At 40.9% G+C, this 12670-nt stretch overlaps 1 protein-coding gene across 1 annotated transcript in view; it reads right to left on the bottom strand.

The window, feature by feature from the left end:
* The window catches only part of LOC127921582 (protein eyes shut homolog), a gene marked incomplete at its 3' end in the record, with an annotated part of 213306 nt that overhangs the window by 153477 nt on the left and 47159 nt on the right, over window positions 1–12670 (bottom strand). Inside the window, 2 exon segments of the mRNA XM_052505176.1 lie at window positions 6749–6918; window positions 9958–10072. Coding sequence (XP_052361136.1) covers window positions 6749–6918; window positions 9958–10072 — 285 coding nt within the window.

Below are 12670 nucleotides of genomic sequence, written 5' to 3' on the forward strand. Positions count from 1 at the left end.
GACACGCCTATAACGGGAATGACACGCCATATAACGGGAATGACACGCCTTATAACAGGAGGTAGCCATGGAACAAATGAATGACGCCATACTTGAATGACACGCCATATAACGGGAATGACACGCTATATAACGGGAATGACACGCCATATAACGGGAATGACACGCCTTATAACGGGAATGACACGCCTTATAACGGAATGACACGCCTTATAACTGGAATGACACGCCTTATAACGGGAATGACACGCCATAGAAACGCCATATAGCGAGGAATAACCGCGTCTTATAACGGGAATGAACGGGGAATGACACGCCTTATAACGGGAATGACACGCCATATAACGGGAATGTGAATGACACGCCATATAACGGGAATGACACGCCATATAACGGAAATGACACGCCTTATAACGGGAATGACCGCCTGGAATGACACGCCATATAACTGAATGACCACGCCTTATAACGGATGACACGCCTTACCATACGCCTATAACGGGGAATGACACGCCACGGGAATGACATAAACGGAAAATGACACGCCATATAACGCCCATAAAATGACACGCCATATAACGTGAATGACACGCCTTATAACTGGAATGACACGCCTTATAACGGGAATGACGCCATAGCAGGGAATGACACGCCTTAACGGGAATGACAGGCCTTATAACGGAATGACACGCCATATAGCAGGGAATGACACGCCTTATAACGGGAATGACACTTATAACGAATGACACGCCATATAATAGAATGACACGCCATATAACGGAAATGACCACGCCTTATAACGGGAATGACACGCCATATAACGGGAATGACACGCCTTATACTGGAATGACATCGGGAATGACACGCCATATAACGGGAATGACGCCCAAGAATGACACGCCTTATAACGGGAATGACACGCCTTATAACGGGAATGACGCCATAACGGGAATGACACGCCACATATAACGGGAATGACACGCCATATAACGGGAATGACACGCCTTATGAGATGACACGCCTTATAACAGGGAATGACACGCCATATAACGGGAATGACACGCATACTACGGGAATGACACGCCTTATGACACGCCATATAGGGAATGACACGCCATATAACGGGAATGACACGCTCATAACGGGAATGACACGCCTTATAACGGGGAATGACACGCCATATAACGGGAACCACGCCTTATAACTGGAATGACACGCCATATAACGGGAATGACACGCCTTATAACGGGAATGACCACACGCCATATAACGGGAATGACCACGCCATATAACGGGAATGACACGCCTATACGGGCAATGACACTATAACGGAATGACACGTCTTATAACGGACCACGCCACAGCCTGCTTGGGGAATGACACGCCAGAATGACACGCCATGGAAATGACACGCCTTATAGAGGAAGACACGCCATATAACGGGGAATGACATAAGATACACGCCGGGAATGATCCATATAACGGGAATGAGCCATATAACGGGAATGACACGCCTTATAGCAGAATGACACGCCTTATAGGAATACCTTATAGCAGGAATGACGCCAAACACATGACGCCATATAACGGGAATGACACGCCATATTAAATGACACGTGATAGGAATAACGGGGAATGATGGCTTCGCCCAAACACGAATGACACTTATTAAATGTGTGATAGAATGACACGCCATATCCAATGACACGCCATAACGGGAAACACGCCTGTATTAAATGACACGCCTTATAGGATACTTCAGATCCAAACACATGACAGAAACAATTATTAAATGGGAATGACACGCCTTAGGGCAATGAACTATGGCCTCCAACACATTCAGCAGATGGCATGTGGAAGGAGGAGAAACACTGTATTAAATGTGTGATAGGATACTCAGATCCAAACACATGAGGAGCTACTGTATTAAATGTGTGATAAGATACTTTTATTTCCCTCACCAATTTTAAACATCAACTATCTGAGCAGCTAACCGATCACTGCAGCTGTACATAGTCCATATGTAAATAGCTCAAATCTACCTACCTCATCCCCATACTGTTTTTATTTTATTTACTTTTCTGCTCTTTGCACACCAGTATCTCTACTTGCACATCATCATCTGCTCATTTATCACTCCAGTGTTAATCTGCTAAATTGTAATTATTCGCTCCTATGGCCTATTTATTGCCCTACCTCCTCATGCCTTTTGCACACACTGTATAGACTTTCTTTTTCTACTGTGTCATTGACTTGTTTATTGTGTTATTGGCTTGTTTATTGTTTACTCCATGTGTAACTCTGTGTTGTCTGTGTCACACTGCTTTGTTTTATCTTAGCCAGGTCGCACTTGCAAATGAGAACTTGTTCTCAACTAGCCTACCTGGTTAAATAAAGGTGTTCTCAACTAGCCTACCTAAAGGTGTCTCCAGCTAGCCTACCTGGTTAAATAAGGTGTTCTCAACTAGCCTACCTGGTTAAACTTACAGTCAGTTATACATTCTACGTGGGTGGTCCCTCAACTAGCCTACCTACCCTGGTTAAATAAAGGTGTTCTCAACTAGCCTACCTGGTTAAATAAGGTGTTCTCAACTAGCCTACCTGGTTAAATAAAGGTGTTCTCAACTAGCCTACCTGGTTAAATAAAGGTGTTCTCAACTAGCCTACCTGGTTAAATAAAGGTGTTCTCAACTAGCCTACCTGGTTAAATAAAGGTGTTCCCAACTAGCCTACCTGGTTGTGTCAACTAGCCCACCTGGTTAAAAATAAAGGCGTTCTCAACTAGCCCACCTGGTTAAATAAAGGCGTTCTCAACTAGCCTACCTGGTTAAATAAAGGTGTTCTCAACTAGCCCACCTGGTTAAATAAAGGTGTTCTCAACTAGCCTACCTGGTTAAATAAATGTGTTCTCAACTAGCCTACCTGGTTAAATAAATGTGTTCTCAACTAGCCTACCTGGTTAAATAAATGTGTTCTCAACTAGCCTACCTGGTTAAATAAAGGTGTTCTCAACTAGCCTACCTGGTTAAATAAAGGTGTTCTCAACTAGCCTACCTGGTTAAATAAAGGTGTTCTCAACTAGCCTACCTGGTTAAATAAAGGTGTTCTCAACTGGGCCTACCTGGTTAAATAAAGGTGTTCTCAACTAGCCTACCTGGTTAAATATAGGTGTTCTCAACTGGCCTACCTGGTTAAATAAAGGTGTTCTCAACTAGCCTACTTGGTTAAATAAAGGTGTTCCTCAACTAGCCTACCTGGTTAAATAAAGGTGTTCTCAACTAGCCTACCTGGTTAAATAAAGGTGTTCTCAACCAGCCTACCTGGTTAAATAGCAGTTCTCAACTAGCCTACCTGGTTAAATAAAGGTGTTCTTAACTATCTACCTGGTTAAATAAAGGTGTTCTCAACTAGTCTACCTTGGTTGTAACAAAGGTGTCTCCTCAACTAGCCTACCTAGTTAAATAAAGGTGTTCTCAACTAGCCTGAAATTGGTTAAATAAAGGCGTTCTCAACTAGCCGACCTGGTTAAATAAAGGCGTTCTCAACTAGCCCACCTGGTTAAATAAAGGCGTTCTCAACTAGCCTACCTGGTTAAATAAAGGCGTTCTCAACTAGCCTACCTGGTTAAATAAAGGTGTTCTCAACTAGCCTACCTGGTTAAATAAATGTGTTCTCAACTAGCCTACCTGGTTAACCTCTTGCTCCTACCAGGCACGCAGGCGTCCCATCTAGAGATCTGGAAATGCAAATGCACTACGCTAAATGCTAATAGTATTAATTAAAACTCAAACGTTCATTAAAATACACATGCAGGGTATTGAATTAAAGCTACCCTCGTTGTGAATCCAGGCAACAAGTCAGATTTTTAAAATGCTTTTCGGCGAAAGCATGAGAAGCTATTATCTGATAGCATGTAACACCCCAAAAGACCCGCAGGGGACGTAAACAAAATAATTAGCATAGTCGTCGCTACACAAACCGCACAAATAAAATATAAAACATTCATTACCTTTGACCATCTTCTTTGTTGGCACTCCTAGATGTCCCATAATCACTATTGGGTCTTTTTTTTCGATTAAATCGGTCCATATATAGCCTAGATATCGATCTATGAAGACTGTGTGATAAACGAAATAAAATAGCGTTTCATAACGTAACGTCATTTTTTTAAATTAAAAAAGTCGACGATAAACTTTCACAAAACACTTCGAAATACTTTTGTAATGCAACTTTAGGTATTAGTACACGTTAATAAGCGATACAATTCATCAGGAGGCGATGTAAATTCTATAGGTGTCCGTCTGGAAAAAATGTCCGGATATTTCTCAACCAAAACATTCGGTCGGAGACCGGAGGGAATCGGTTCCCTTGATTCGGTTTGACCAAGAATCAAAGCCGAAGCAAATGACAAGACTCTAGACATCGTGTGGAAGCTGTAGGTACTGCAACCTCGGCCTCATTTAATTTGGTTCTTCTTGAACAATTCCTGGAAGTGGCGCATGGATATTTATTTCCATTTTCAGTGATCAGATTTTCCTGCACTTTTCGATGAAACGCACGTTCTGTTATAGTCACAGCCGTGATTTAACCAGTTTTATAAACGTCTGAGTATTTTCTATCCACACATACTAATCATATGCATATACTATATTCCTGGCATGAGCAGCAGGCGCTGAAATGTTGCACGATTTTTTAAATAAAGGTGTGTTCTCAACTAGCCTACCTGGTTAAATAAAGGTGAAATAAATAAATTAGGATAACTGCTGCATGTTAAACGCGGTTGTAGGATACTGCAGATCTAAAACCAGTAGTATCAAATATGCACTTCAATGTACAAACATTTATCTTTAAACTGCACAATAACTTCATATTTAAAGTTATATGTAGAGATCAATACCTGAAAATAGTGTATCCTTATACAGTACCAAATGATTTTCCAAAAAAACACTACAATAAAATGACTTTCACACAAAACTCTGAAGAAGTGTATAATTTGTATTTCTCAATCACTGCGGAAGTGGCAGTGAAAACAACCAACCATCCTATACTACACAGTAGGCGGCAGGTGGCCTAGTGCTAAAGAGTCTACCATTCTAAATCCAGCAGGTGGCCTAGTAAGTTAGAGCATTGGGCCAGTAACCGGAAAGGTTGCTTGATTTGAATCCACGAGCATTTTGAAAAGGTAAAATCCGATTCTGCCCTGAGCAAGGCAGTTAACCCACTGGGTGTCGACAGGGCTACCCTATGCTCTGACCCCCGCACCTCTCCTGATTCAGAGGGGTCGGGCCCAATGACCTGCCCGCTGACCCTACCTCCTCTGATTCAGAGGGGTCGGGTTAGAAATTCTCCCTGCACCCTCTGATTCAGAGGGGTTGGGTTTAAATGACTCCTGCACCTCTCTGATTCAGAGGGGGGTTTAATGACTTCTGAAAAACCTCTCTGATTCAGAGGGGTTGGGTTAAATGAACTCCCTGATTCAGAGGGGTACGGGTTAATGACACCTGCACATCTCTGATTCAGAGGGGTTGGGTTAAATGACCTTCACCTCTCTGATTCAGAGGGGTTGGGTTAAATGAGACTCCTGCACCTCTCTGATTCAGAGGGTCAAGCACGACACCTGCACATCTCTGATTCAGAGGGGTCGGGTTAATGACACCTGCACATCTCTGATTCAGAGGTGGGGTTAAATGACTCCTGCACCTCTCTGATTCAGAGGGGTCGGGTTAATGACACCTGCACATCTCTGATTCAGAGGGGTCGGGTTAATGACACCTGCACATCTCTGATTCAGAGGGGTTGGGTTAAATGACTCCTGCACCTCTCTGATTCAGAGGGGGTCGGGTTAAATGACACCTGCACATCTCTGATTCAGAGGGGTCGGGTTAACCCTTCAACCTATGGGGCGCTATGTCATTATTGATAAAAAAGTGCCCGTTTTAAGCGCAATATTTTGTCAGGAAAAGATGCTTGACTATGCATATAATTGGCAGCTTTGGAAAGAAAACACCCGGTGTCCTTTGTCTAAATTGGTGCGCAATTCTCAGTGGCAATCATTTTACCATGCCATTCAGAGGGAGAAGCACACTTCCAGGAACGATACATCATTGAAGAGATTGAGGATTGATTCTAAACAACGTTTGCCATGTTTCAGTTGATATTGTGGAGTTATTTTGGAAAAGTTTGGCGTTTTTATAACTGAATTTTCTGTTTTTTTTGGTAGCCAAACATGACGCAGAAAACGGACTGATTTCTCCTGCACAAATAATCTTTCAGGAAAACTGAACATTTACTATCTACTGGCTTCCAGTTGAGAGTCTCCCTCATTGAAAACATCCAAAGTTCTTCAAAGGTAAATTATTTATTTAATGTTTTTGCTGGTTATTGTGACCTCCATGTTGCATGCTAATGCTAACCCAAAAATGCTAATGCTAAATGCTAATGCTAAATGCTTGCCTTGCTATGGTTGAGAAGCATATTTTTGAAAATCTAAGATGACAGTGTTGTTAACAAAAGGCTAAGCTTGAGAGCTAGCATATTGATTTCATTTCATTTGAGATTTTCATGAAACGTTAACCTCTTCAAGGTAATGGGCTGGAGGCTGTAGTCATGATCCAGGATCCGGCTCCCCCCCCCAACAAGTTAAATGACTCCTGCACCTCTCTGATTCAGAGGGGTTGGGTTAAAGGCGGAAGACACATTTCAGTTGAAGGCATTCATTTGTACAACTGACTAGGTATCCCCCTTTCACGTTCCCTTACCTGTGTAACCAGGGCTGCAGATACATCTGTACTCTGGGGGAGCCGTAGGTTGACTTGTGGTGATGCAGGTGGCCCCATTCATACAGCTGTCTGGGTAGATCAGGCAGGCGTTCCCTCCATACTGACAGAACTCCCCTATCCATCCAGGAGCACAGAGACACTGTGAGGAAGAGATGAACCAGTAATCATTGATCTGCAAACAAACACAATCACCAATCTGGTCTTGTAAATCCATACTAACCAGGTCTGTTATTTGACTTCATCCTGTTTCCTCCTACTGCAGTGGTATGCATCACATCTTTTACTGACAATTATAAGGGTTCAATTCGTTTCTTGGACTAATGTACATTCTACACAACATACTGTCATGCAGGTTACCAATAGACAGCAATAGTAATGTTGTCTTTTTGTAGGCACAAATGGAGGCTAACTCCGCACTAGTTCGTTAGCCAAAGCCTCAGGGGAAATTAATGGGGTTTTGGAGAGTTTTTTGATAAACTCTGAAAATAAGGTCTGGGTAAACACAGGCTTAGGAGATCCTATACGTTTTGTTCTATGAAATAATCTTCATCAGCTAACATACCTTTTTGTGGAACTTGAAGTATTTATAAGCACATAAAGGCTTCATAACTCATAAAGGTCATGTTAACTGACTGATATTATCTCATAGAACAAAACATATAAGATCTCCTAAGCCTGTGTTAACCTTAGATCTTATTTTGGGGGTTGACCCCAAAATGCCATTCTATCCCACATAGGAATGGCTGAGGTTTCATTTCCGTTTTTAAGACATAACTGGCGAGCTCTATGCCTCTACACTAAGGCAACTTCCTGATGAGATCCATGCCAGGGAAACCTACAATGGCACTGAGTTGACCGGTTCACATTGTGCAACTCAACACTAATTTAACTAAAGTTTCATTTATCAGCAGATCCAAGTGCTGATGGGTAGCGTACGGTATCTCTGTTCTTCCTAATTAGAAGGTTTCATTTGGTTCTACGACGTGAACGCCAGTACCTCTTCAGTCTACACTGAATAAAGAGGGCAACTTCAGGACACAGTCAGCGCATCTAATGGACAACAGCCCAAATTGACCTGACAAACGACCTCATCATTTTCCCCAGGGGTAGCAGATCAAGAAATTGCAAAGGAGACGGCTCATTACGCCAGACTAGTGTCAATGTCTTGATTATGACTGACACTGATTGGAGCAAGAGAAATCCACACACAGCAACACAGGCAGCTTTAAACAGTCCTGCAGCTCAGAGTCAGAAGCAAATGGCACCTATTCCCTACATAGTGCACTATTTTTGACCAGAGCCCATACACTACATAGGGAAAAGGGAATAGGGAATAGGGTGGCATTTCAGATGCAGCCCCAGAGCCTTCTGAATGATCTAAAGCAACAGACCAGGACTGATGGGGGATAATTAGAAGCTAAGGGCCATGGGCATTACAGCCTGGTTTCAGGTGCCTTCCGATGCAGGATTATGATGAAGTGGGCACAATTTGGGTATTTTATGGTTGTGAAATGGTTTTATGGCTTCACAAGACGTCATAGAATCCGATTTTAACAGACGGCTCTCTCATTAGCATCATATTCTCATTTGCACAATGTTTTATTATAATTTGGCATTTTCTGCAAACAAATGGAAATGTACAAGCAATGTAGTAGTCAGATAGAATAAATACTCAATCATCTATAGCATGACAGCGTTAGACCAAGCAGATTCTATTGACTGTCCTTTACTTTAAACGAGTCTGAACATTTAGGAAGTAATATAATAATAATATATAATGTAATCCATTTGGCTAGATTCAGAAAACAGATGTCTGGAACATTTAGGAAGTGTGATGCATAGATATACTTCCATGGACAATGTCATGAACAATGTTCATGTCCATGGACAAGCCCTAATCACCACCCATAGGAAACCTGTAATCATGTGATGATTTTTGTTTGGAGATTTAAATATCTATATTTTTTGCTACATGATTTATATACTTTTTTTTCTTGCTACTGTTTCAATAACGTTTTGCTGTCACATTCAATATCAGCTGTACACTTTGAATAATGTGCCAAGCAGCCCATTCTATCGACTTGTTTAGAAGAATATTTACATTTGATAGTAGATAGTTAAACCCCACATTGACAAGTTGGCGTGGACGATATGATCAAATATAAATAGATACCATATTTTGTGAACGTTTTACCTTTTATCATCATATCTAGAACTTAGAACACTAGAGCACTATAATACATTACATAAACAAATATTGACATAAAATTATCAATATATTGCTATCTACTATCTCAAATGTAAATATTCTTCTAAACAAGTCGATAGAATGGGCTGCTTGGCACATTATTCAAAGTGTACAGCTGATATTGAATGTGACAGCAAAACGTTATTGAAACAGTGGCAAGAAAACAAAGTATATAAATCATGTAGCAAAAAAATATAGACATGAAAAGTGAGAAACTGATAGCTTCTATATATGTCATAAATAAATAAATAGATGATGTTAAAGGGATAGTGCCTGATTTTGACAATGAAGGAAGTTTGAGGTAGTTTTACGAGCCATTGCTAACTAGTGTTAGCGCAGTGACTGGAAAAGGCTTGCAAAACTACCTCCAACTTCCTTTAAACTGCACGCAGACAAAAATAATGGAATCCACGAGTTCACTTGACTCTGGGTAAAAAAAAGGCTTCGTTGCCAAAATCTCGCACTATTCCTTTAACGGCTACCAGTGGCCTGTCGTTTTATTACCCGACATTGGCATACCATAGTGGTGTTCATCGGTTGTTCGGACTATGAAAACAAAATAACTCCTGAATGTGCACTAACCTGAAGCGAGGTACAAGGTGCCCCTATACTAGACATACTAAATCATTACACAAAACATGCCACTTGTTTTGAACATGGAGTGGAGTGGAAAAGGCCAAAATGGCCAAAAGTAGTGCACTATATAGGTACTAGGGAGCCATTTGGAACGTAGAGAGGTCTATACACTAATGGTTACTGTAGTCTATTGTAAAACATTCCTAATAGCCCCAGGGTGTGTTTTCTCTGATGTGTAGAGGGCAGAACACTACCCTGTCCAAGCAGCCCACTAATAAACTATGGCTCATCATATCAAACCTTTTTTTTTGCCTTTCCCACATTTCATTAGGCCTCACCTATTGGCTGACTTACATTATATCCACCAATTACGCTGAGGCACAGTCCCTGGTGCAGACAGTTGACACTGAGCAGACTGCAGTAGTCTATTATCTCTTCACAGCTCTTCCCGGAAAACCCTGGCAGGCACCTGCAGGAGAGGAGGAGAGCAACTGGTTGTCAGAGGTATCAATATCAATAACACCTGGCATGATATGTAGACCAGATCTATGATAATAATAAGGACAGAGGAGGAGAGCAACTGGTTGTCAGCTGTATCAATAACACCTGGCATGATATGTAGACCAGATCTATGATAATAATAAGGACAGAGGAGGAAATGCAGACAAGACGATCATGGTGTGGTGGAGTTGAAAAACAAAGTCACACACTCATCTCACCTGGTGGATATCAGGGTAGGATATAATATAATGACATCAGGGTAGAATAAGCTAACATAATATCCTTTATCGGGGTAGGATATAGCATAACATGTGTAAGATATAACATTCTCATCAGGGTAGGATATAGCATAACATGTGTAAGCTATAATATCCTTTATCGGGGTAGGATAATATAAGCATAACATGTGTAAGCATACCCATAAGATGATGCAGCCACCACATTCTTTAAAATATAACATTCTCATCAGGGTAGGATATAGCATAACATGTGTGAGATATAACATTCTCATCAGGGTAGGATTTATAGTGCCATAACATGCATGTAAGATATAACATTCTCATCAGGGTGGGTAACTACAATTTTTAAATTTTAATATTTATTTTTAGCATAACATGTCAGATATAACATTCTCATTTTCATGACGGATATAAACATTCTCATAGTAGAATATAACATAACATGTGTAAGCATACCCATAAGATGATGCAGCCACCACCATTCTTTAAAATATGAAGAGTGATACTCAGGGAGGTGTTGTGTTTATTTGCCCAAACATCAGCTGATATCTATTTAGAACAAAGGTAAAATTTCTTTGCCACATTTTTTGCAGATTTACTTCAGTGTCTTGTTGCAAACAGGATGCATGTTTAAGATTTGTATTCTGTACAGGCTTCATTCTTTTCACTCTGTCATTTAGGTTAGTATTGTGGAGTAACTACAATGCTGTTGATCCATCCTCAGTTTTCTCATATCAGAACCATTCAACTCTGTAACTGTTTTAAAATCACAGTTGGCCTCATGGTGTAACGGCGTTCTTCGTTTGTCGAAAGAGAGTCGGACCGAAATGCAGCGTGGTAGTTACTCATGACTTTATTGGAAAAGGCGACACATGAAATAACGATACAAAATAACAAACGGAACGTGAAACCTATACAGCCTATCTGGTGAAACTACACAGAGACAGGAACAATCACCCACAAATACAAAGCGAAACTCAGGCTACCTAAATACGGTTCCCAATCAGAGACAACGAGAATCACCTGACTCTGATTGAGAACCGCCTCAGGCAGCCAAGCCTATACAACACCCCTAATCAGCCGCAATCCCAATAATACAAAAACCCCAATACGAAATACAACAACATAAACCCATGTCACACCCTGGCCTGACCAAATAATTAAAGAAAACACAAAATACAATGACCAAGGCGTGACACATGGTGAAATCACCATGGGCGGTTTCCTTCCTCTCCGGCAACTGTGTTAGGAAGGACGCCTGTGTCTTTGTACTGACTGGGTGTATTGACACACCATCCAAAGTGTTATTAATAAATTCACCATGTTCAAAGGGAAATTCAATGTCTGCGTTTTTTTCAAACACAGTGAGTTCATGCAACTTAATATGTGACTACTAAGCACATTTTTATTCCTGAACTTAGTTAGGCCTTAACAAAAGCGTTCAATTCTTAGTTCAGCTTTTCATTTTTAATTCACTTGTAAACATTTCTAAAAACATAATACCACTTTGACATTTAGGAGGGTATTGTGACATTTAGGAGGGTATTGTGACATTTAGGAGGGTATTGTGACATTTAGGAGGGTATCTAAAAAAAAAAATCTAAATGTAATAAATAGTCAATTAAGGCTGTAACATAATAAAATGTGGAAAATGTCAAGGGTGTGAAGACATTCTGAAGACACTATGTCTAGATATAGCATCCACACAACAGTGAAAAGCACTGTAGTCTGAGAAACATGTATCATGGTCTATCAAACATTTACATAACCATGGTGCTTTTAACAATTGACAAATGTATTTTGGTAATGGACAGGAATCACTATAAATAAACCCCATTGCACTAAAGTGCTATTGTGACTACAGGATCTACATTTTAGGAAAGTGAAAATCAGGGCCTATTGCATTCAAGTTTCAAGTGTCAGGAACACAATGAAAATCTCACTCACCAAAACTCTAACAATAAAACACAACTAGCCTGAACTATCCTCTACCCAACAGACCGACATATCTCCTTCTCTACACTATCCTCTCTTCAACAGACAGACACGTCCCATTCTCTGCTTGGAACCCATCTTCCATCCTGAGCTATGGGACTGAAATAATGTCATGGGGTCAGGCTGCACCATGTTCCCATTGTTATTACCAGTTGGTCCCATGTGACACACACACACACACACACACACACACACACACACACACACACACACACACACACACACACACACACACACACACACACACACACACACACACACACACACACACACACACACACACACACACACACTGGTCCCATGTGACACACACAAAGACAGACACACACACA

This window comes from Oncorhynchus keta, unplaced genomic scaffold (assembly GCF_023373465.1).
Source record: "Oncorhynchus keta strain PuntledgeMale-10-30-2019 unplaced genomic scaffold, Oket_V2 Un_contig_2262_pilon_pilon, whole genome shotgun sequence".
Taxonomy (NCBI): Eukaryota; Metazoa; Chordata; class Actinopteri; order Salmoniformes; family Salmonidae; genus Oncorhynchus; species Oncorhynchus keta.